This window comes from Mustela nivalis (assembly GCF_964662115.1).
Source record: "Mustela nivalis genome assembly, chromosome: 16".
NCBI classification, from domain to species: domain Eukaryota; kingdom Metazoa; phylum Chordata; class Mammalia; order Carnivora; family Mustelidae; genus Mustela; species Mustela nivalis.
In genome coordinates this window covers 22,872,170-22,898,645 of record NC_139035.1, presented here as the reverse complement: position 1 = coordinate 22,898,645, position 26,476 = coordinate 22,872,170, and the positions used below count along the sequence as shown (strand labels likewise).

General features: G+C 40.7%; 2 protein-coding genes across 8 annotated transcripts in view; one reads left to right on the top strand and one right to left on the bottom strand.

Moving 5' to 3' along the window:
- Window positions 1-5,681, bottom strand: part of NPHS2 (NPHS2 stomatin family member, podocin) — a 31,241-nt gene extending 25,560 nt beyond the window's left edge. For 4 of the 7 annotated variants that reach the window (XM_082704119.1, XM_082704123.1, XM_082704122.1 and 1 more), the window contains exon 1: window positions 5,510-5,681. The gene's annotated coding sequence lies outside the window, so the exon portion shown is untranslated. Of the gene's footprint in view, window positions 1-1,380; window positions 1,558-5,509 lie in introns of all 7 variants that reach the window. The other 3 variants (XM_082704120.1, XM_082704121.1, XM_082704124.1) reach the window with 3 other exon arrangements.
- Window positions 5,682-5,810: 129 nt separating this feature from the next.
- TDRD5 (tudor domain containing 5) overlaps window positions 5,811-26,476 on the top strand; it is an 89,821-nt gene continuing 69,155 nt past the window's right edge. The window contains 4 exon segments of the mRNA XM_082704087.1: window positions 5,811-6,023; window positions 6,569-6,806; window positions 7,569-7,976; window positions 10,591-10,787. Of these exon segments, the coding sequence (XP_082560213.1) occupies window positions 6,575-6,806; window positions 7,569-7,976; window positions 10,591-10,787 (837 nt within the window). The 5' untranslated portion in view covers window positions 5,811-6,023; window positions 6,569-6,574.

Below are 26,476 nucleotides of genomic sequence, written 5' to 3'. Positions count from 1 at the left end.
GGGAGAAGCAGACACCCCACCAAGCAGGGAGTTGGACATGGAGCTCAATCCTGGGACTCTTGGGACCATGACCTGAGCTGAAGGCAGATGTCCAACTGACTGAGCCATCCAGGAGCACCCTCCTCCCAAGTACACATTAAATGAGAAAAAAGAAGCATGAGCTTGCTTCCACAAATATAAATTGTTTGAAATAGTCACATAAAATTTCTTTTTTTTTTTTTTAAAGATTTTATTTATTTATTTGACAGAGAGAGATCACAAGCAGGCAGAGAGGCAGGCAGAGAGAGAGGCAGGCAGAGAGAGAGGAGGAAGCAGGCTCCCCGCTGAGCAGAGAGCCTGATGTGGGGCTCGATTCCAGGACCCCAAGATCATGACCCGAGCCGAAGGCAGCGGCTTAACCACTGAGCCACCCAGGTGCCCCGTTCGTGCAATTTTTAAAAAAAGATTTATTTGAGGGTGTGGAAGGAGCGAGCTTATGCTCCCCATGCGTGGGGGAGGAGCAGAGGGAGAGAATCGTTTGGCGGGCTCCCTGCTGAGCTCGGAGTTTGAGGTGGTAGCCTTCATCCCATGATCCATGAACTCAAGACCTGAGCCAAAACCAAGAATCCGCCGCTTGACCAACAGAGCCACCCAGGCATCCCGTGTTCACACAATTTAAAGTTTTTATTTTCCAACCTTGAGGAGTAATTGACAAATATTATATCTATTTAAGGTGGACAATGCAATAATTCAAAATAAATTGTGAAATGCTTAAAAAGTTTTTAAAGCTATTTTTGCAAACACTTGAAAATTTATGCAAGTTAAAAAATCATATATTTTTTCTTTAATCAACAAATGTAATTCTGACATTCCTCGTGATGATGCAAATAGATTTCAAACCCAGTCAGACTTTGTCGTATGGAATCTATCAAAAATGAAACTCTGAGGAGCCTCTGAGGAACGGAAAGCACAACGAGAGTGGAAGCTGCCGGAAGTGCGGGGTGAAGGGGCAGGGCCCAGCAGGAGCCACGCCCCCTGCCCGGGCCTTCTTTCCTGCGCAGACTGTTTTGCGTCCCTGTAGGGGGGGACCTTCGTCCGCAGCCGCAGAGGCGGCCCTGAAGCAGTAGGTCGTTCTGCGCCCAGCTCCTCGAGCCTAGCAGTGAGTTTGAATGACCCTTACGTTAATACCTGGGGGCCCTGCTTCGTTGCCTCAGAAAAGGCAGGGTGGAGGCTACTTTGGGGTGGTGGGCTCCCAGCACCTGCTCTTCCCCCGGCCCTGAAGCTGCCCCGGTGGGGCGGGAAAATCAGTATTAGGCTTCACATCTGTCATGTGTCCATGGTACGTGAGGTGGGAGACTGCTTTACAGTGGCAGTTCTCGCTTAAGCACGCATCAGAATCACCTGGTCTCCAGAATCACCTGGAGGTCTTTTTAACACGTTGCTGGACTCTCCACCCCTGCCCCGCGACCCTTTCTGATTCCGCAGGATCTCCGGGCTGGGGCCCGAGAATCGGCACAGCTCATAAGTTCTCAGGTTCTGCTGCTGGTGCTCTGGAATCACACCTCGAGAACCACTGTCCTAGAGGTTAAACAAAAGTGTTTCCTAAATACAGCATCCCCTTTTCACTCCCTTACCCTGGTTTATTTTTCTCAAGAGCGATGATCATTACTTAATGTTACATATTTGTCTGCTTTTGCTTGTCTTTGGTAAGATTCAGGAGAACGGGCACTTTGTTTTGCTGTTTTAGTCCCATCTTCTAGAATAGTGCCTGGAACATAGGAGCAGCTGAAAGGTAATATGCTTTTTTGGAAGGCAGCAGCCAAAGCTGAGACCATGAGAGTGAAAAAGGTTACTCAGGAAGAGGGTGAACAGTAAAAAGGAAAAGGGCCAAGGACAGACCCTGGGGTATGTGGGCATTTAATACCAGAAATAGGAAATGAAGCAGAAAACTGGGAGCAAAGCCTGGTGCAGCAGCATAGAAACCCACGAGGAGAGATTTTCACAAAAGAGGGACCACCAAGAATAAACATCAGAGATCATCTGAAATGGAAAGACTGAAAAGTCCTTAAAATTTGTGAATTACAAGATTTGTCATTGATGATTTTGGTAAAAGTAACTTAAGAAAGCTGTGTAGAGTGGCAGGCTCTTTGCTTAGTGATGGTGGATGAAGAGTGGGAAAAGTTGAGTGTGGACAGTTTATTCAAGGTTTTAGCCACGCAGAAATGGTTACAGAGGTTTACAGGTCAAAAGAGTGTGCTTCTGTCTCCCATTCCCTGTGTCTGTGTTGTTTAAGATAAAAAGGTTTAGAGCATAATTTTACATTACAGGAAAGGGATCTGTAAGGAGATACTGAATATACAAGACTGGGTAATCATAGCCAAAGGTCATGGTCCTAGAGGAGTTGGGGGGATAGACTCAGGAGTGGGATGGACGGGCCCTCACCTGCTGAGACCAGGAGCAAAGATGTGAGCGGGGCTGGTGTAGATGCCAGTGTTGAAAGTTGAGGAGGTTCATACATGAGAGCCTCCATTTTCCCTGGGAGTCCGAGCAAAGTCTTTTCTAGTGGTGAGGCAGGAGCAGGTAAAAAGTGTAGGAGGGGTGGCAAAGGTTGGAGTAATTGCTGTGGGAACTAGAATTGAACTGTGACATCAAATGGTCCCGAATCAGAAGTAATGTTAAAAACAAACAAACAAACAAAAAACCAGCTTTGGGAGGCAGGAATGCTATATTGGTTCTATAATGAGCTTCAGCTCACCCACTCCCTCTCTGTTTATCTACAGATCCTCTCATTCCTGTCATGAGGCACATATTAAAGCTGCAGAAGCTTAGCAAAACACAAAAACTCTTTACTGGCTGTTTTCTAAGGCAGCAGTGCTGTAGGAGCAGCTGCAATTGAAACACACTCCCAGATGCAGGCCCGGCTGGGAGGAGGCCAGCTGGAGGCAGCTAATTAGCAGAATTAACTCTGATCATCACCATAGACAGCAGGGTGGAAAACACGATGGTTTAACTCACAGAACTCTCTGGTTGTGCTCCATTAATGGCAGGATCCCAAGGAATGAACTCAGTGATAACCCACTAAGTCTTTTTGGTTTGTGTGACAGCAAAAGCAAACAAAGCAACAAAACACAACTCCAGGTCTGGGGAACAGAGGTATCTCATGAGTGAGAGATGGGGCTTATCACTCTATTCCCAGAGCTAAATTAATCCCAGACCCAGAGCCTGTTGAATGTAGCCCAAATATTCTTTCTTTTTTTTAAAGAAAGATTTTATTTACTTATTTGACAGACAGAGATCACAAGTAGGCAGAGAGGCAGGCTGAGAGAGCGGGGGGGGGGGGGGGGGAAGCAGGCTCCCCGCTGAGCAGAGAGCCTGATACGGGGCTCGATCTCAGAACCCTGAGACCATGACCTAAGCTGAAGGCAGAGGCTTAACCCACTGAACCACCCAAGTGCCCCAGCCCAAATATTCTTAAGGATGGTACTGAAATGCTGTTCCCAAGCCCTGCAAACCTTTGTCTCCCAGCTTTCCCCCAAAGGCCTTGTGATCCTTTTAGGATAACTACTCTGAAGAGAAGGAAGTACCTATATTTTTCAGTGACTGTAATTTATTAATTCTAAACTAACATTAATTTCTGGGACCCCAAACGTCACGGTTTGCTATTAACATTCTGAGCTTACAAGGGTTCAGTGATAAATGAATTGACTTCTGGCCCAAGTTTACCTTTTGGATAGGGCTGGTGGGACTGTGAGTCCATCCTGTGGTTATATATGCTACTTGCCCAGTGAAGAGCTGGAATGGGAATCCCAGTAACTGACAGGATTCCTGCACTGGCACATTCACTCATTGAGCAAAGGCTATTCTGGTAGGAAATGCCAAGCTGAGGGCCAAATAATACATCAAAAGCATTACCACATACTGGGAGAATTGAGGTGAGTGGCACCATCAAACGTATTCCCATGTCATTCCCTTTCACTTCCCAGGTTAGCTACCACAGAAGACAGTGCATTATTGGAAACCCAAGCAAGTGATGACTCCAACTGCAACTACTCTTCCAAAGGGGTCTCCTTGCCCAAGTAACTCCAACAGCCCTTGACCCTTGGTGTGCAGGTATTGATCTGGGATTTAGCTCCAGAATATCTTTTTAAAGCTCTCCTTTTTCTCATTATGCACCGATACCTTTCTAGATTCAGTTATTATGTTTTATGTTTTTATTGCCAATCTTTCTTTGTTCCATTTTCATTCATGTCTGTGTATCAGTTTCTTCACTTTGAAGTGGGAATCATAATTCTGTCTCAGAGTAACTGGGAGGAAAATTGGATAATCTTTGAGAAGAGCATTGAGTTAGTGCTCAGGATGTGGTAGTTAGCTGTTGGGATACTCTTTTTTCAATTCATTATTCATTTTGCAGGAGTCATTCCCAAGTTACTTAGTGAGTTGATAAACTTTTTGAATCTTATGTCTGACAGTGTCTTTTCTTTTCCTGCACATAATGCTGATTTGGCTGGGTAAAGGATTCCAGTTTCAGCTTTGAAGGTACCTTTCCATTGAGAAATCCAATGGCAATCTGATTTTCATTGCTTTATAGGTAACCTCTTTCTGTATAAAATCTCTTGATTTCCTTTCTCCTAGGCTTTGTCTAGGATGGAATCTTTTTCGTAAGTTATTCTAAGGACTCAGTGGGCCCTTTTTAATCTGAAAATGCGTTTTCCTTCACATCTGGGATATTTTCCTTCTTTTTAAACTCCCAAACCTCACCTCCATTCTTTCTTTTGCTTTTATAACATTTGCCATTCAGATGTCGGAATGTCTGGATTCATTTTTCACGTCTAAGCATTTTCCTTTTTGTTGCCTTGTTCATTCTGCTATAAACCCATACATCTTCTCTATGATCTTTCAGGGATTCCTCAATATAACTGGCTCACTGATGGAACATTTTGTTCCCAGAGCTTTTTTGGATTTTACACATCATGGAATTTTAGATGGAAAATAAAGTACAGGTGTGCGCACATGTTTTCTTAATTCAAATTTATGTTTTGGTTTGTCGTGTTCCTTTAATTAGACTGTACATTTTGAGGTCTTTATACTGTGCCTCTCTATTTGGTACCTCTTAAACTGTTTTCTGGTTTTCAAGGACTTTAGAAAACTATCTAGTAAACACATCCCCAGGTTATTTCTTCAAAATACATTCTCTTCTTTAGTTTCCCAGCTCGTTTGTCTCCAGTGGCACTTGGAAGATTCTTCATACTCATTCAAGAAAATCTCCGCGCCCCACCGGCTCTCTTCTGGAGCCCAAACTGCGTCCGGCTCTGCCCTGATTCTCCACCAAGCTTCAGGATCGCCTGTAATTTTACTCCAACCACGTTAAACCTGCTGAATCAGAATCTCTGACGACCAGACCTGGGTATCATTCCCTTCCCCCTCCAAATTCAGTAAGCTCCACAGGTGATTCTGAGGCACACCCAAGTTCGGAACCTCGAGGCCCCCTCCCCCCCTCCCCTCTGCGCAGGGCTGGGGCGGGACGGCCCACCTGTTCTCGCCCCTGCCGGGCCGGGGAGGTGATCCGAGACGTTCTGGAACCGCAGTTGTCCCAGCCACGTCGGAGAAGGGAGATCCCGAGGGAGCCAACGCTGCCCGAGGACCCGGCCTGGCGGCCCCGGCCCCGACTCCCGAGCGGGCGGCCCTGCCCAACCGTCCCACCTGCCTCGCGCCCTCGGGGCTGCAACCGGGCGCCGGGTCGCACGCCCCCTGCCCTCCGGCGCTGGTGCGCAGGCGCGCAGGCGCCTTGGCGTGGCTATTTTGTCGGCCGCTGGGCAGGAAAAGCCCTTTGACTCTCCTGGCCCCGCAACGGCAGCGCCAGCTCTGTGGGCGCCACGGGTGAGAGGCGGTGCTCACCTGCCTGGATCCCGCCGGCCTTCCACGGTGGCCTGGGCTGTGTTTGGGGTCGCGGGAAGGAGAGCTACTCACACCGCCTGGGGCGGGGAGAGACGTTGGGGCCGGGGAGGAGACCCCCTCACCCCGGCAGAACAGAGGTCGTTGACTTGGTAAGAGGAAGCGGGTGGCCTCCCCGTGGGTCTGGGCCGGCCCAGGTATGCTGGTGCGGGGACTTCACCGGGAGCCCTCTCCCTCGAGCGCTGGGGAAGGCGGCATTGCGTTTGCCTCCCTCCCGGGCCTTTTCCCAGCATTGGCGAGGGATATCGGATGCCAGGATGCCAGGTTTTCGGTGTAGACTTAAGGTCCCAAACAAACCCTTGTTAAAGCTTCAAGCAAAACAACAACAACAACAAAACAAAAAACCAAAAACAAAATAAAAACAAGCCGGGAACTGGGGATATAATGCCCATTAGCCAGGGGTATGCAGGTTAATCACAGCATGAGATTTCGAGTTTGAATTGTGTGAGTGTTTGTGAAATGCAGCCTTTCAGAGAACCCTTACGGTTTTGCTCCTGCTTCATCACCTTTAGAACTTGCTTCTTGGTTGTTTATATTTCACGATTGATCCTTTTAAAGCCGTGCCCCCCCCCTCCCGCCTCCAACTTGGGTTTGTCTGCTTGTCTCATGAGCCACGTTACTATCTTAAATCCCGTAGGGTGCAATGTCTGAACAGGAGCGTGTTCAGGAATGCCTAAGGAAAGAAATAAGGTCACTTCTCATTTCCGCCAAAGATGGTTTGACCCCCCAGCAATTGGAAAAGGAGTACCTTTTGATGGTTGGCAGCCATTTGCCACTCCGAATCCTTGGCTATCGGTCAACTATGGAGCTGGTGTTGGACATGCCTGATGTTGTCGCTGTCTGCCCCTGTGGGGATGGTACTGTAATACTGAAAGGTAAGCTTAGGTTTTAAGATATATAAGCTAAGCAGTAATTATTACTTGGTAAGGAATTATTCTAGCAAATAAATAGGTGATGGGGATTATGGAGTGCACTTGTGATCAGCAATGGGTGATGCATGGAAGTGTTGAATCATTGTATTGTACCTCTGAAACTAACACTGTAGCTTTAACTGGAATTAAAAACTTAAAAGGAATTGTTATAGCAGTTATCCCGCATATAGCAATTACCCTGTGTTCCAGGGAGGGGATTTTAACATTTTGAGAGGAAGAGGGTTCATGGTTACCTTTGAGGTTGTGGGAAGAGTGAAAGCTTTAACAAAATGAAGAAATCTTTCCCTGGAAAAAGGTGCATTCACAAAAACTACATTTTGCATCTGATTTCAGATTATTGCACCTTAAATTGGGGGAAGCATAACAATGGGACTTTTAAATTATGAACTCATGTTTTAAATTTCATGAAACATAAACATTACAAGGAAGTTTATTCATCTTGAGAGTTTCAGATGTTTCACCAGTCAGTGGTAATGCTAAATAGTAGGATTTATCTTTCTGTCTTCATCCTCTGGTAGAGGAGTTAACAAGTGGTCATCTGTAATGTACAAGAAATGGAGGAACCAAAGGTTCACTTTTATAATGCCACCTAGATACACAGCTCCTTGGAGAGTTAAAAATTGTCTCTATAACGACAGATGCACAGGATAAGAAAAGGAGTTAAATTTTCATCTAAAGATGATTTCTTTTTCCAAACCTCCCTAGCCATTCCAGATGAATCTACCAAAGGAATAGCAAGTTTGGTTGCAAAACAGAGAAGCAGCCATAAGGTTCGAAACTCCGTGCAGAAGGGAAGGGCCAGTGTTTGCTCTGGCCCAAGCTCATGCCGGCGAGTACCTTACCGAGGAAGGGTGCCCCCCATTCTTCCAGCTTTTGTGAAGAGTGAGTTGAAAGACCTCTTGGCGTTATCTCCCGTTCTCCTTTCTGATTTTGAGAAGGCATTTGTCAGACGATTTGGACGTTCTTTCCAGTACGTGCAGTATGGATTCCTTTCTATGTTTGAAGTGCTTAATGCTGCTTCGGATGTCATTTCTGTAGAGCAGACCAGAGCAGGTTCTTTGTTGATGCTAAAGAAGAGCGTATCAGAGAAAAAGCAGAGAGGATGGCCAGCAGGTAAGCATGTGTGCATTAGTCACTGTATTGTGGGGTAGCAGAATTTGGAGCAGTAGTGGCAGCTATGGAGATGTGCAGTGTCTCAGCTCTTAGAGTGTGATGAAAGTTGCATCCTGGTGCTCCCACTTGCTGGCTGAATGATGTTGAGCAAGTTACTTAAAATGTCCAAGCCATAGTTTCCCCTCTCTAGAATAGGAATAATAATAATTGCCTCTTGGAGCTGTGCTGAGGATTAAATGAGATGAGCTCTGAAAAGTGCCTGGCATTTAGTAAGCTTATAGTAAGTGGTAGCTATTACTATAAAAACACAAGATCTGCTTTCTCTGGGACACTGTAAGTGAACATGAGTCATATGTGTTCATGTAAAGATATAATGTGGAAAATGAGTTTATTTTTTTTCTAATTGTTTATTTTTTAAAAAGACTTATCTATTTATTTGACAGAGAGAGACAGCAAGAGAGGGAACACAAGCAGGGGAAGTGGGAGAGGGAAAGGCAGGCTTCCCGCTGACCAGGGAGCCTGATGTGGGGCTCGATCCCAGGACCCAGGGACCATGACCCGAGCCAAAGGCAAATGCTTAATGGCTTAGCCCACCCAGATGCCCTGAAAATGAGAGTTTAAAAAACAATAGTAATCAGTAGCATTTACCATCTGATTTTTTTTTTTTAAGATTTTATTTGTCAGAGAGAGCACAGGCAGGGGGAGTAGCAGGCCGAGGGAGAACCATCCCAGAGCCCTGGGATCATGACCTGAGCTGATAGCAGACACTTAATAGGCTGAGCTACCCAGGCATCCCATGCCATTTGATTTTTGCTGGCACAGTTCTTTGATATCCTAGCAGGCACTGCAGTAATTTAAGTAGTGTAATGATAACCACCGTATTTAGCATTTTACCTTGGATTCTCATTGCCACATCATAGAAGGGTGAATAATCCAGTTTTAGAGATAAGGAAAAGAAAGCTCAGGAAAGTTAATTGACTTTTCCAAAGTTGCATGACTAGAAAAGTGTTACAGCCAAGGTTTGATGCACAACTCTTAATACTGTTCAGTGCTTTCCTTTCCCAATACTTGTCCCTCTTGTTTGTTTGTATTTTTTAAAATATATATATATATATATATATGTGTGTGTGTGTGTATGTGTATATATATATATATATATATGTTTAAGTATAGTTGACATAAAATCTATTAATTTCATGTGTACAACACAGTGATTTAACAACTTTGAATATATTTTATGTTCACCACAGTGTAGCTACATTATTACAATACAATTGACTTATTCCCTATGCTCTACCTTTCATCCCTGAATCACTGTCTCAAAGTCTCAGAAGACCAATGTGATCATTTGAATGGTGCCTCTCTAGACCCTTGACAGTACAGAATCTAGACACTGAGCCTATCTGGAGAATTTCTATGCCTAGTTCAGTGATTTTTCTTTTTCTTTAAAATATGTAATTAGATTAATATAGGTGAAACCATGAGAAGGTCCCAAGTGTAGAAACCAATACTTAAACTATGATAGGAAGTATAATTTGATGAAGATATTAGGGTGTTTCCATGCTCTGGTCAGGGAAGACTGCAGGGGCCATTGAGTGTTTTTTGAGTTTAACCTTGAACCATCAACAGTATCAGTATTCTTGAGTTGTTCAGACTTAGGGAGACAAACTTATCATGCTGTTAAACTTACAAGAGGTTGACTTGTATAAAGCAGTTTGCCAACCTATTGAATGAGGGGAGCGATATTCCTTCCCAGTGATTGGATTGTTTATGTTACCCATCTGTGGACCCTTCTTCCACAGGATATATTGGAAACTGTGTGTGTGTGTGTGTGTGTGTGTGTGTGTGCACGCGCGTGCGTGCGCATGCACGCGCGTGTGTGCTTGATCTTACGGTAAAGAGTTAGGCTATAATGAAGTCTAGTGATAAATTTTCATGCTCTACCTCAACATTTATCTTTCCAGTGGTATTTCCCTCCCTTCAAATGCTGAAGAAAAAAAAATGTGTACTCTAGAATATCCTTAATTATATAGCTTTTTATTGCCTTTCCTTGTTCCCATACTACTAGGTGATTGTCGGGTTTGAGAAACATAGTTTTTTTTTTTTTTTAAAAGATTTTATTTATTTATTTGACAGAGAGAGATCGCAAGTAGGCAGAGAGGCAGGCAGAGAGAGAGGAGGAAGCAGAGAGCCCGATGTGGGACTCGATCCCAGCACCCCGAGATCATGACCTGAGCCGAAGGCAGCGGCTTAACCCACTGAGCCACCCAGGCGCCCGAGAAACATAGTTTTAAGTAGACTCCTTACTTGGAGACTTTTTGACCTCCTGTTGAAATCTGCTTCTATTTATATTCAGGTGGCCTTAAGTGGAGTTTTTAGGTAGCCCCATCCTTCTCAGTATCACACTTAATGATCTCTTGGTTTTCTTCTATAGATGATAGATATTTTCCATTGCACGTAAATTATATTTGGTAATACAAAAACATAAGCTCACTTTTTAAAATTGTTATTTCAAAGTTGAGGGCAGTTAGGTTATATCCTCTATAGATAACCACCAGAAAATAAAGTAGAAATTGTTATTGACAACTTTTCTCTGTTCTTTTTTTCACAAAAGGAGGTAAAATGTTTACCCAGCCTTTTAGAATGAAACCACACGGATCGTACTCCGCAGGTTTCCCAGTTGTAAAGTCTCGCTTTTCACAACCTGCTTCAAACATGGAACCGCCGAAGCAAATATTGAACGTGGAAAAGACTTTTAAGTCAAATGTAGTAGAGACTTCAAGGCTGAATCACACTGAAAAATTAAATCAGGTAAGATATGTAAGATATCTGATTTTACAGATATAAATACTAAAAATGCATTTAAATTAACTTTATTGCTTAGATCTGATGGAAGAGCTTACTTTTAAAAAAATTCAAGTCATTTCAGATTTAACTTGAGCATTTTCTATGGTTGTGTGGATTATTAGCTAGTAAGAGGTGGCAGTGAGAAAACAGTATAATTTTATCAGTTCCTCTGGTTTCTCCAACAGGTTTCCCCTGCTGTTTGTAAGTAGAGTGTTCCTAGGAAACCTTTCTTGGCTTGAACTGGTATAAAGCAAGGAGACAGTTACCATTAATTTATATGGAAAATATTTTGAACATTCCCAGACCCTCAAACTAATCTCTAGTGGACATTTCTGATATTTTACAATATATCATGCTAATGGTTTTTCTGATACCTTAGGACATATCTTGCTAATTGATACACAAAATAAATAAACGGAGATAAAGTACAGTTTCAAGCCACCATAGCTTGATGCTGAATGAAGTTCTTGGTGAAGGAGGCAGGCAGTGCCCCTCCGACTGCTCAGAGCAGCCCCTGTGACCACTCACTGCAGAACGAATGCTGGATGCTGTTTTCACTTCTGGCCTTTTTTGGTAAAAGTGAAAATCCTCTTTCAATTTCTTTGAGTTAGCCAAGTTTTTTTTTTTTTTTTTTTTAAGACTTTATTTATTTATTTGACAGACAGATCACAAGTAGGCAGAGAGGCAGGCAGAGATGGGGGTGGGGGGAAGCAGGCTCCCTGCTGAGCAGAGAGCCTGATGCGGGGCTCCATCCCAGGACCCTGAAATCATGACCTGAGCTGAAGGCAGAGGCTTAACCTACTGAGCCACCCAGGCGCCCTGCTTTAAGTTAGCCAAATAGCCAAAGCAAGAACTAACCCTACCCAGATCCTTTATAAAAGCAAAGTGGCATAATGTGAACTTTTGAAAAGTGAGGCATACATGTACTTTCTGCAGATGACTCTCAGATCTCTCTCTAGTTCCAGCTTCTCACCAAAGTGGTAGAAATATATTTGCAACTTGCCTCATGGATATCTTCACTCGAATGACTGGCCTGAACACTGTGGTGCTTTTAGTTTTTTGGCTATATATACACACTAAAGGATTTTTTTTTTTAAGATTTTATTTATTCAGGGGCGCCTGGGTGGCTCAGTGGGTTAAGCCGCTGCCTTCGGCTCAGGTCATGATCTCAGGGTCCTGGGATCGAGTCCCGCGTCAGGCTCTCTGCTCGGTGGAGAGCCTGCTTCCTCCTCTCTCTCTCTCTGCCTGCCTCTATGCCTACTTGTGATCTCTCTCTGTCAAATAAGTAAATAAATAATAATAATAATAAAGATTTTATTTATTCATTTGACAGACAGAGATCACAAGCAGGCAGAGAGAGAGAAAGGGAAGCAGGCTCCCTGCTGAGCAGAGAGCCTAACACGGGGCTCGATTCCAGGACCCTGAGATCATGACTTGAGCTGAAGGCAGAGGCTTTTAACCCACTGAGCCACCCAGGTGCCCCTACACTGAAGGATTTTTGAACAAAGTCATGGCAACCAAGAAAAGCCTGCTTAAATTAGCAAGATAACAGCCTTTTTTTTCCTTTTTTTTTTTTTTTTTGCATTTAAAAAAATTATATTTTATTTAAATTCAATTAACATAGTGTATTATTAGTTTGAGGTAGAGATCAGTGATTCATTAGTTGTGAACAGCCAGTGTTCATTTTATTCTGTGCCCTCCTTAATGCCCATCACCCAGTTAACCCATCCCCCGAAACTACTCCCCTCCAGCAACCCTCAGTTTGTTTCCTATAGTTAAGAGTCTCTTATGGTTTGTCTCCCTCTCTGATTTCTTTTTATTTTTCCTTCCCGTCCCCTATGTTAATCAGTTTTGCTTCTCAGATTCCAGATATCAGTGAGATTATATAATTGTCTTTCTCTGACTGATTTCGATTAGCATAATACCCTCCAGTTCCATCCATCTCCTGGCAAATGCAAGATTTCTTTTTTGATGGCTGCATAGTATTCCATTGTTTGTATGTATGTGTGTGTGTGTGTATATATATATACACACATATATATGTGTGTGTGTGTGTGTGTGTATATATATATACCACATCTTTATCCATTCATCTATCGATGGACATCTGGGCTCCTTCCATAGTTTGGTTATTGTGGGCATTGCTGCTATAAACATTCGGGTACATGTGTTCCTTCAGATCACTACATCTGTATCTTTAGGGTAAATACCCAGTAGTGCAATTGTTGGTTCATAGGGTAGCTCTATTTTCAACTTTTTGAGGAACCTCCATACTGTTTTCTAGAGTGGCTGCACCAGCTTGCATTCCCACGAGAAGTGTGAGAGGGTTCCCCCTTTTCCACATCTTTGCCAACTTCTGTCGTTTCCTGACTTACTAATTTCAGCCATTTTGACTGGTGTGAGGTGGTATCTCATTGTTGTTTTGATTAGTATTTCCCTGATGCCAAGTGATATTGAGCAGTTTTTCATGTCTCTGTTGGCCATTTGTGTGTCTTCTTTGGTGAAGTGTCCATTTTTTAACTGGATTATTTTTGGGGTGTTGAGTTTTGTTAAGTTCTTTATAGATTTTGGATACTAGTCTTTCATTTGATAAAACATTTGCAAATATCTTCTCCCATTCTGTCAGTTGTCTTTTGTTAGTGTTGAGTGTTTCCTTTGCAGGGCAAAAGTTTATCTTGATGAAGTTCCAATAGTTCATTTTTGTCCTTTTTGCCCTTGCCTTTGGAGACCTGTCTAGCCAGAAGTTGCTGTTGCTGAGGTCACAGAGATTGTTGCCTGTGTTCTTTTCTAGGATTTTGATATATTCCTGTCTCACATCTAGGTCTTTCATCCATTTTCAGAGTATTTTTGTGTTTGGTGTAAGAAGATGGTTCAGTTTCATTTGTTCAGTTTTCCCAGCACCATTTGTTAAAGAGACAGTATTTTTTCCATTGGACATTCTTTCCTACTTTGTTGACTATTAGTTGACCATAGAGTTGAGGGTCCATTTCTGGGTTCTCTATTCTGTTGCACTGATCTATGTGTCTGTTGTTGTGCCAGTACCATGCTGTCTTGATGATGACAGCTTTGTAATAGAGCTTGAAGTCTGGAATTATGATGCTACCAGCTTTGCTTTTCTTTTTCAACATTTCTTTGGCTATTTGGGGTATTTTCTGGTTTCATACCAATTTTAGGATTATTTGTTCCAGCTCTGTAAAAAAAGTTGATGGTAACTTTGATAGGGATTGTATTGAATGTATAGATTGCTCTAGGTAGCATAGACATTTTCACAATATTTATTCTTCCATTTCATAAGCATAGAATGCTTTCCCATTTCTTTGTGTCTTCCTCAATTTCTTTCATGAGTGTTCTATAGTTTTCCAAGTACAGATCCTTTGCCTCTTTGATTAGGTTTATTCCTAGGTTATCTTATGGTTTGGGTGCAATTGTAAATGAGATTGACTCCTTAATTTCTCTTCTGTTTCATTATTAGTGCATAGAAATGCAACTGATTTCTGTGCATTGATTTTATATCCTGCCACTTTGCTAAATTCATATATGAGTTCTAGCAATTTGGGGGTGGAGTTTTTTTGATTTTCCATGTAGAGTATCAGGTCATCTGCAAAGAGTAAGAGTTTGACTTCTCTGCCTATTCGCATACCTTTTATTTCTTCTTGTCTTTGTGAGGCTAGGACTTCCAGTACTATGTTGAACAACAGTGGTGATAGTGGACATCCTTACCATGTTCCTGACCTTAGGGGATAAGCTATCAGTTTTCTCCCATTGAGAATGATATTTGCTATGGGCTTTTTGTAGATGACATTTATGATATTGAGGTATGTTCCCTCTATCCTTATACTGTGGAGCGTTTTAACCAAGAAAGGATGCTGTACTTTTGTCAAATGCTTTTTCTGCATCTATTGAGAGGATCATATGGTTCTTGTCCTCTCTATTATTAAAGTAGTATGTCACATTGATTGATTTGCAAATGTTGAACCACCCTTGCAGCCCAGGAATAAATTTCATTAAGTCCTGGCGAATAATCCTTTTAGTATGCTATTGGATCCTATTGGCTAGTATCTTGGTGAGAATTTTTGCATCATCAGGGATACTGGTCCTTAATTCTCCATTTTGGTGGGATCTTTGGCTGGTTTTGGGATCAAGGTCATGCTGACCTCATAGAAAGAATTTGGGTTTTCCTTCCATTTCTAGATTTTGAAACAGATTCAGAAGACTAGGTATTAATTCTTTAAATGTTTGGTAGAATTGCCTTGGGAAGCTTTCTGGCCCTGGGCTCTTATTTATTGGTAGATTTTTGGTTACTGCTTCAATTTCCTTGCTAGGTAGGGTTTGTTCAGGTTTTTTATTTCTTCCTGGTTCAGTTTTGGTAATTTATGTGTTTCCAGGAATGCATCCATTTCTTCCGGATTGTCTAATTTCTTGGCATATAGTTGCTCATAATGTGTTCTTATAATTTTTTTCTATTTCTTTGGTGTTGCTTGTGATCTCTCTTCTTTCATTCATGATTTCATTAATTTGGGTCCTTTCTCTTTTCTTTTTGATAAGTCTGGCCGGGGGTTTATCAATCTTATTAATTCTTTTTTTTTATTTTATTATTTTATTTTTTTAAAGATTTTATTTATTTATTTGTCAGAGACAGAGGGAGAGAGAGCAAGTGAGCACAGGCAGACAGAGAGGCAGGCAGAGGCAGAGGGAGAAGCAGGCTCCCTGCCAAGCAAGGATCCTGATGCGGGACTCGATCCCAGGACCCTGGGATTATGACCTGAACCGAAGGCAGCTGCTTAACCAACTGAGCCACCCAGGCGTCCCTCAATCTTATTAATTCTTTCATAGAACCAGCTCCTAGTTTCCTTGATGGGTTCTACTGTTCTTTTGGTTTCTATTTCATGGGTTTCTGGTCTAATCTCTATTTATTCTCTTCTGCTGGGTTTAGGTTTTATTTGGTGTTCTTTTTCCAGCTCCTTTAGGTGTGAGGTTACATTGTGCATTTGAGACCTTTCTTGTTTCTTTGAGAAACAAAGTGGTCTTAGGACCACTTTGGCTTATCCCAAAGATTTTGAAAGGTTGTATTTTCATTTGTTTCCATGAATTTTTAAAATTCTTAATTTCCTGGTTGACCAGTTCATTCTTTGGTAGGATGTTCTTTAACCTTTGTGTTTGTTTTCCTTCCAAATTGGCTCTTGTGATTGAGTTCCAGTTTCAAAGCATTGTGGTCTGAAAATATGCAGGGAATGATCCTAATCTGTTGGTACCACTTGAGACCTGATTTGTGACCCAGTATGTGATCTGTTCTGGAGAATATACCATGTACACTCGAGAAGAATGTGTATTGTCTTGCTTTAGGATAGAATGCTGTGAATGTATCTGTGAAGTCCATCTGGTCCAGTGTGTCATTCAAAGCCCTTCCTTCCTTGTTGATCTTCTGGTTTAATGATCCGTCCATTGCAGTGAGTGGGGTGTGAAAATCCTCTACTATTTTTGTATTATTGTCAATGTGTTTCTTTAATTTTGTTATTAATTGGCTTATATAATTGGTTGCTCCCGTGTTAAGGGTATAAATATTTATAATTGTTAGATCTTCTTGTTGGATAGACCCTTTAATTATGATATAGTGTCCTTCTTCATCTCATATTAGTCTTTTGTTTAAAATCTAATTTGTCTGGTATAAGGATTGCCAGCTTTCTTTTGATGTCTATTAGTGTGATTAATTGTTCTCTACATCTTCACTTTCAATCTGGAGGTATCTTTGGATCTAAAATGAGTCCCTTCCACACAGCGAGAGACTTTTTTTTATCTAATCTGATACCCTGTGTCTTTTGATTGGAGCATTTAGCCCATTTACATTCAGAGTGACTATTGAAAGATACTAATTTAGTGCCATTTTATTACCTGTTAAGTCATTATTTCTGTATATTGTCTCTGTTATTTTCTCATATAAGTTATTTTTGGGTTTTCTCTTTTCTTAAAGGATCCCCTTTGATATTTCTTGCAGGGCTGGTTTAGCAACCACGAATTCTTTTAGTTTCTCTTTATCCTTGGGGATTTTTATCTGACCTTCTATGCTGAATGATAGCCTTGCTGGATAAAGTATTCTTGGCTATGTGTTTTCTCATTTAGCACCCTGAATGTATCATGCCAATCCTTTCTGACCTGCCTGGTCTCTGTGGCTAGGTCTGCTTTCAGCCTTATGTTTTTTCCTTTGTAGGTTACAGATCTTTTGTCCTGAGCTGCTATCAGTACTTTTTCTTTGTCTCTGAGACTTTAAGCTTCACTATTATATGTTGAGGTGTTGACCTATTTATATTGATTTTGAAAGAGATTCTCTCTGCCTCTGGGACTGAAAGCCTGTTTCCTTCTCCGGATTAGGGAAATTCTTAGTTATAATTTGCTCCAGTATACCTTTTGTCCCCCCTCCCCTTTCTCTGCTTCCTCTGGTACCCCAATTATTCTAATATTGTTTTGCTTTATGGTATCCCTTATCTCTTGAATTGTCCCCTCATGATCCAGTAGCTGTATATCTCTCTTTTTCTCAATTTCTTTACTCTCCTTTGTTTTATCTTCTATATCACCAGTTCTCTCTTCTGCCTCATTTATCCTAGCATTTAGAGCCTCCATTTTTTTCTGCATCCCACTAATAGCCTTTTTTATTTCAACTTGATTAGATTTTAGTTCTTTTATTTCTTCAGAAAGGAATTCCCTGTGTCTTCTATGCTTTATTCAAGCCCAGCTAGTATCTTTATAATTGTTATTCTGAATTCTAGGCCCAGCAGCTTATATCCATATTGATTAATTCCTTGGCAGTTAATACTGCCATTTGTTTTCTTTTCTGGGGTGCATTTTTCCATCTTGCCATTCTGTCTAGAGAAGAATAAATGAACAAGAGAATAAAATACAAATATAGCGACCATCCCCATCAAAATATATACTAAAAAATCAGAAGAGATCAGAAGCCAAAAAAAAAAAAAAAGAGAGAGAGAGAGAGAGAGAATATAATCCAACAGGTCAATTGAACAGAGCAGTGTACTCAGTCCTGGGTGTATTTTGGTCTGTTAGAAGAATCTAGATCCCAAAATTATAAGGAAAGAAATCTATATATATAGAAAGAAAGCCAAAAATAAAGAATATATATATAAATGTAAATATAAAAATGAAAATTAAAAAAGATTTAAAGAGCTCATAAAATAAGAAACTAGTTGAAAAGGAAAAAAAAATTGAAACCGAAGACTAAAGAATCATAAGAGACCCCAAATCTACATACTGTTTTATCCTAGTGCTAGAGTTTTGCAGTTAGGTGTGATCACAGATGTTCCTGCTGGTCTCCTGGGGTGGGGGCTGTTGCACTGATTCTCAGGTGTCTTTGACTTCAGGCACTGCCCTTGCTTGGGGGCCAGGTTCAGTGTAGCTGCTTTGCATTGCTCTACGTGACTTTTGTTTCTGAAGGCTTTCTGCCCCACTTTGGGGATGGAAATGAAAATGGAAATGGTGATGTCCTGATCTCCAGTCCCTGGAGCTGAAAGTTTGTGCCCCCAGTCTTTAGTGCACCCTTGGGGAGAAGGGGTCAATCAGTCTTGTCTCCCTGGTTTCTGTCCATACTCTGTGTTCACCCAGACTGTGACCAAGTGTTTTTATCTCAGGCATGTGACCCTGCGTTGAGTCTCCAAACTTAACAAGCTCCTGCCATGTATACTACGACTGTTTCTCCCATGGAAGGGATGAGGTTTCGCTGTGGTTCTGCCTCTTGCTGGGCCCCTGCTTGGAGAGCCATCACCCTGTCATGCCCTCATTTACGGTTTAAGGCAGCATCGAACTGCAAGCGCACTCCTGGGCTCAGTGATAGCAGCTGGCTTCCCTGCTCTGATGCTTGGGAACTCTTTTGCACTCAGGCATGCCTGATCTTTCTGTGACTCCAGGGATCTTGAGACCACACCGCCCCACCTAGGATTCTGCCCATTTGGCCACCTGAGCACCTTTCAAGCAGGGATGTCCCTCACTGGAGCAGATGGCTTGAAGTTCCAATTTTGTGCTCTGCGGCTTTATCACTTTCTGGTAGCTGACTCCCTCCCTCCGGGGTTTATCTTCTGATATATCTCCACACCTCCTACCTTGAAAAAAATGGTCATTTTTCTATTAATTGTAGCAATTAATTCTTTCCTTAGATCTCCAGTTGAGTTTGCAGGTGTTCAGAATGATTTGATAGCTAGCTAGCTGAATTCCAGGAACCAAATGAAATTAGGTTCCCCTCTTCCCCCACCATCTTCCTTCTCAGTCCACACAAGATGGTAGCTTAAATCGAGTTCAGAGTAAGCACATGGAAATTAAATTCAAGATATAAAAGTGCCTTACCTGTATAAGTTTAAAAAAAATTAGCTTTAGTAAAAATTTACATACAATAAAATTTACCCATTTAAAATGGTACAGTTTGAGTTTTGACAATATAGCCAGTCATGTAATCACCATCAAAATTAAGAAACTATTTCCATCATTTTAAAAAAGTTTCATTATGCTGCTTTGTAATTGACCTCTTTTCTCAGCTATAGCCACAGATATAAAAACCATTGCTTTCTATGAGTTTGACTTTTCAAGAGTTTCACCCACATGGAATTAAGTAGTGTTTGGCCTTTGTGTCTAGCTTCTTAGCATGAAGCTTTTGTTACTTTTTTTGATTGCATATCATTCCACTCTATTGATATACTTCAACTTGTTATCTACCCCCATTAGATGATATTTGGGTTGTTTCCTTTTTGGGATATTTATATAAAAAGCTACTATGAACCTTTGCATATACTTGTATGACTGTGGACTTCAGTTCTCTTGAGTAAATACCTAGCAGTAGGATTGTTGGGTCATTCAGTAAGTATGTTTCACTTCATAAGAAGTTGCCAAACTGTTTTCTAAAGTGGCTCTATGATTTTACACTCCCATGAGCTACAAAAGAGAGTTCTAGTTGCATCTTTGTTAACATTTGGTATTGTTAATTTAAAAAATATTAGTCATTTGAATGGATATGTGGTGATATTTCATTGTGGTTTTAATTGGAATTTCACTAACAATGAATAATTTTGGGCATCTTTTCATATGCACATTTCCTTTTGTACATCTTCTTTAAAGTGTGTCTTCACATCCTTTGCTCATTCTTAAAACTTGAGATTTGTATTGAGTTGGAAGAATAATATATGAATGTGCGTGTACAAGTCCTTTACCAGAGACATGTTTTGCAAATGCTTTCTTCTGGTCTGTGCTTACCTCATTTCCTTAGTTCTTCTTAAGTTTATTTTCCATCTCAAGTTAATTTTTTTTTAAGATTTTATTCATTTATTTGACACAGAGAGAGAGAGAGATCACAAGTAGGCAGAGAGGCAGGCAGAGAGAGAGGGGGAAGCAGGCTCCCTGCCGAGCAGAGAGCCTGATGTGGGGCTCCATCCCAGGACCTTGAGATGATGACCTGAGCTGAAGGCAGAGGCTTAACCACTGAGCCACCCAGGCACCTCTCAAGTTAATTTTTATATAAGGTACCAATATGGATGAAAGTTTTTTTGCAATGGATAGCTAATTCCTCTAGCACTATTTTTTGTAAAATACTGTTTTCCTCACTGAACTACCTTATTACTTTGGCATCTCTATCAAATCTATTAACCTCTTGTATGTGTAGGTTTTAGGATTCTTTATTCTGTGCATTGATTTACATGTTCTTTTGCCAATACCACACTATCTTGATTATTCTAGTTTTTTAACATCTTGAAATTACATAGTTAAGTCCTACAGCTTTCTTTTTCAAATTGTTTTTGCTACTCTAGGTTCTTTGCATTTTCAGATAAACTTAGTTTGATATAAACCAGCTTATTAATTTCCACCAAAAATAAATATTGCCTCTTGTGATTTTCATTAGAATTACATTGGGTCTATAGGTAAGTTTGGGGAGAATTCACATCTTAACTATTGATTCATGAGCATAGTATGTTTTTCCATTTGGGTCTTTAAGTTTTCAGTACTCTTTTATAGTTTAAGTACCCAAGGCTTGCATATATTTTGTTAAGTTTTACCCTTGCATTTTTCATATTTTTGATACCATAAAGGATATTTTCAATTTATTTTCTAGTTAATTGTTGCTGGTATCTAGAAAATTAATTGGACTTTTTTGTATATTGACCTTGAATTTTGTGACCTTGAATCAAGGTATCTGGTAAACTCATTTCTGTAGTTCAGATCATTATAGTAGCTCTTTTATAGAGTTGGGGTTTAAAAAAATAGATTTATGTATTAGCGAGAGAGAGAGAAAGGGAGACAGGAAGAGAGAAGGGGAGGAGGAATGGGGCACAGGAAGAGGGAGAGAGAAAGAAATCCTCAAGCAGACTCCTGACCCTGAGTGTGGAGCCTGATGTGATTGGTGGGGGGGGGGGGGGAGGTGGTTGATCCCAGGACCCTGAGCTCATGACCTGAGCCAAATCAAGAGTCAGACGCTTCACCGACTGAGCCACTGTGGTGCCCCAGAATTGAGATTCTCTGCATAGATCATTATATTTTCTGGGAGTAGACATTTTTACTTCCTTTTCAATCTATATGGCTTTTTCTTTCTTCTTAGGCTCTCTGGTATAATAATGCATAGAAGTTGTAAGAGTGGAAATTCTTGGCTTTTTCCTGACTGTGGGGGAAAAACATTAGTTTTTCATCATTAACTATGGTTTTAACTGTACCATTTTTATAAATGCCATAAACCAGGTTGAGGAAATTCCTTTCTGTTTCTAGATTCTGAGATTTTCCCCATGGATGTATGTAGAAATGTTCTCCATCTATTAAGATGATTATAGGATGTGATATTGTGATTTATTATATAAAATTACATTTTTTCTCTCTTTTCTGGCACAGAGCTCCTAAAACCTTGCAGTTTTTAAAGAGATGAAAGCTATAAAGGTGTCTTTTATTGTTAATGACGTGACTTTTGGAAAGCACCTAAGAATGGGGGCTAGTTGCCAGTTTGAGCCAACAATGTGACTAGAGGGTTAGAACTTTTTAGTTCTACCTCCAACCTCCTGAGAGAGGAAAGGGGCTGGAGATTGAATTCATTCACTAGAGGCTAGTGAATCAATCAGTTATGGTGTTGGAACAAAGCCTCCAAAAAAATCCTAATGTGTTGGATTTGGAGAGTTTCCAGGTTAATGAAGAGTAGAGATCTGGGGGGAGAGTGACATGTCTGGTGACAGTGTGGAGCTCTGTGCCTCTTCCTACATACCTGACTGTATGTATCTCCATCTGTTTCTGAGTTATATCTTTTAAAAGAATTTTTATTGATTTAAAAAAAATTGAGATATCACTGATATTAGTTTCAGATATTTAACATGATGCTTTGGTATGTTTATAATATGAAATGATCATAGCAGGTCTACTTAACATCCATCATCACACATATTTACAAATTATTTTTTCTTATGGTGAGAACTTTTAAGATCTAGTCTCTTAGAAATTTTCAATTATACAATATAGTGTTATTAACACTGTGTTAACTATTATGTTACATAATTATATAATGTATATTATGTAATGTCTATTATTCTATATTATTATTACATAGAGTATTAAATATAGTTGCCGTTCTGTACATTACATCCCCAGGATTTTTTTTTTTAAGATTAAAAAACAATTGATTTGACAGAGGTAGGGGTAGTGGCAGAGGGAGAGGGAGAAACAGGCTTCCCACTGAGCAGAGAGCCTGACTTGATTCCAGGACCCTGGGATCATGACCTGAGCTGAAGGCAGATGCTTAGTCAGCTGAGCCACCCAGAGCACCCATCCCAGGACTTTTTATTACTGGAAATTTGTACCTCTTGACTTTCTCCACTTATTTCACCCATTCCTATACTCCTGCCCCCGAATACCATCAATGTGTTCTTATATCTATGAGCTCAAGTTTTTTTGTTTTGTTTTGTTTTTTAGATTCTACATGTAAGTGAGATCATACAGTGGTTGTCTTTCTCTGACTTATTTCCCTTAGCGTAATGCCCTCAGGGTCCATCCATATTGTCACAAATGGCAGGATTTGTTTACTGAATAATATTCCTATGTGTATTGAAAAAGTTGGTGGCATCACAATTCCGGACTTCAAGCTCTATTACAAAGCTGTCATCATCAAGACAGCATGGTACTGGCACAAAAACAGACACATAGATCAATGGAACAGAATAGAGAGCCCAGAAATAGACCCTCAACTCTATGGTCAACTAATCTTTGACAAAGCAGGAAAGAATGTCCAATGGAAAAAAGACAGCCTCTTCAATAAATGGTGTTGGGAAAATTGGACAGCCACATGCAGAAAAATGAAATTGGACCATTTCCTTACATCACACACGAAAATAGACTCAAAATGGATGAAGGACCTCAGTGTGAGAAAGGAATCCATCAAAATCCTGGAGGAGAACACAGGCAGCAACCTCTTCGACCACAGCCGCAGCAACATCTTCCTAGGAACATCGCCAAAGGCAAGGGAAGCAAGGGCAAAAATGAACTATTGGGATTTCATCAAGATCAAAAGCTTTTGCACAGCAAAGGAAACAGTTAACAAAATCAAAAGACAACTGACAGATGGGAGAAGATATTTGCAAACGACATATCAGATAAAGGACTAGTGTCCAAAATCTATAAAGAACTTAGCAAACTCAACACCCAAAGAACAAATAATCCAATCAAGAAATGGGCAGAGGACTTGAACAGACATTTCTGCAAAGAAGACATCCAGATGACCAACAGACACATGAAAAAGTGCTCCATATCACTCGGCATCAGGGAAATACAAATCAAAACCACAATGAGATATCACCTCACACCAGTCAGAATAGCTAAAATCAACAAGTCAGGAAATGACAGATGGTGGCAAGGATGCGGAGAAAGGGGAACCCTCCTACACTGTTGGTGGGAATGCAAGCTGGTGCAACCACTCTGGAAAACAGCATGGAGGTTCCTCAAAATGTTGAAAATAGAACTGCCCTATGACCCAGCAATTGCACTACTGGGTATTTACCCTAAAGATACAAACGTAGTGATCCAAAGGGGCACGTGCACCCGAATGTTTATAGCAGCAATGTCCACAATAGCCAAACTATGGAAAGAACCTAGATGTCCATCAACAGATGAATGGATAAAGAAGATGTGGCATATATACACAATGGAATATTATGCAGCCATCAAAAGAAATGAAATCTTGCCATTTGTGACAATGTGGATGGAACTAGAGCGTATCATGCTTAGCAAAATAAGTCAAGCAGAGAAAGACAACTATCATATGATTTCCCTGATATGAGGAAGTGGTGATGCAACATGGGGGCTTAAGTGGGTAGGAGAAAAATCAATGAAACAAGATGGGATTGGGAGGGAGACAAACCATAAGTGACTCTTAATCTCACAAAACAAACTGTGGGTTGCTGGGGGGAGAGGGGTTGGGAGAAGGGTGGTGGGGTTATGGACATTGGGGAGGGTATGTGCTTTGGTGAGTGCTGTGAAGTGTGTAAACCTGGCGATTCACAGACCTGTAACCCTGGGGATAAAAATACATGTTTATAAAAAATAAAAAATTTAGAATATTATAAAAAAATAATATTCCTGTGTGTGTGTGTGTATGTGTATGTATATTGTACTCACCCTCTGACCTCATCACAAAATACATCACACTGAGGGTTAGGGCTTCAACATGGGAATTTTAGGAAACACAGTTCAGTCAGTATAGCACTAACAAAGTAAAACTCAAAATGATTTGAGTCCAAATAAATTAACTGTGTAAAACTCAACAATGAAGGATTAGTTTGCTTTGTTTTTTCTAGTGTTTGAAGTTCTTCTATCTTCCAAATTTATTTTACTGACTAAAAATTCCAGAAAAAAATATTAATGATAGTACATATTTCTTTTTCAAAGACTTTAAACTCCATAAAATGGGGTGGGGAGACTCTGCCTATAACCATCAGAACAAGGCACTATTTAGTGCACTGTTTAGGACCTTTGCTCTTGGCATGGCCTCAATGAGAGGGTGAGAGGGAAGCACAGACACTTTTTCTCTAACTGTTTTCCTTTAAGTTTCATGCAGCTCCAAGAATTCCTCATATATGCAGTCTAGCAACCACATTTCATGGCCAGTTGAAGTTTTTGCCATGGGAGCTGTTTGAATCTTTTCCAAAGTGTGGGTTCTAATTTCTAAACTATGTACTTTAATTTGCTAGCAGGACAGACTCCATGTAATTATCAGATCCTACGTAATCCTATTTGTAAATGTACAACTTGCCATTTCTTCAGAATTACAGATTTAACAGTTTACTATGTGGTCCTACTCAGAATTCTAAAATATATATATTAGTGTAGAAAAAGAACACGTATAACGCACTTAAATTATAAATTTGCAGACTTTTTTATACTGTATTTTATGTTTTCCACAGTGAACATATACTGTTTTGTAGTAAGAAAATCACGTTATTAACAAGAAGAAACATAAATTTCTCCTTTGTAAGATGATTATTTTATTTTATTTTTTTAAAAGATTTTATTTATTTATTTGACAGAGAGAGATTACAAGCAGGCAGAGAGGCAGGCAGAGAGAGAGAGAAAGAGGGAAGCAGGCTCCCTGCTGAGCAGAGAGCCCGATGTGGGACTTGATCCCAGGACCCCGAGATCATGACCTGAGCCGAAGGCAGTGGTTTAACCCACTGAGCCACCCAGGCGCCCCTGTAAGATGATTATTAGTATTTGTTCATCTTTTACCTCTAAGAAGAACAGCCAGGCGTGGTCTTTGGTATAACACCCTTTGCCCATTGCCATGCTTTGTTTCACAAAGCAAATGGTTAGAACAATTTAAACTCTGTTTTGCAAGATAGGAATAATCTTTTTACCACATTCTATTACATTTCCTTTATACTGGCTGAGAGGAAGTTTACATGGAGAGTGACAGTGTGAGTGGATGAGCACGGATTAGCCATATTTTGTAGAAATGAAGCCTCAAATAATCTGTCTGTGTGTAGTCCCAGATCACAGCTAACCATAGTGTTCCTTTGCTCCATTGATAGGTCATTGCCTGTGATAATGTTTGGTCAAGGAGCAGGGATCTGGCATTTCTGGGTTCTCTAGCCTTCATACCATCTGGAGTGCCCCCATGCTACTCTGCTCCCATCTTCCACATTAGAAAACTTCATTGTAACATACAGTGTGAGGTTTAAAGTAGGTGAACATGGAGTTCTAAAAGAAGCTCTGGTCTTAAATGAATTAAAAATCAGGGCTGGGTGTTAGTTTGCACTGAACTTTTAATTTGCGACCAAGGAGTTGATCATTCTTATGTGAATTAGGTGGTGTGCTTGGTGTTGCATGTAAGAAAAAGAGGCTTTTTGCTTTTTTATTTTCCTTGATGACCTGGCCCAGCTGTCTTTTTAAGAGTATCATGGACAAGCAAGCAACTGGGTATATTAAACAGTTACTCTCAGCAGGAGCTGTTTTTGGGTTCATTAATGCAGTTTTGGAAGTTGTGTTCCCTGGCCAACTAAAAGGAGCTGTTCCCTATCTGTTTTCTTGTGAGTTTGGATGAAATTTTTAGTATGGCAAGGCACATTCCATACTGTCTGGTTTCTTGTCAGATGAGGTACCTAACAAGTATTTCAGCAGTCAAAGACTTTGCTTCTATGTGTGTCAGT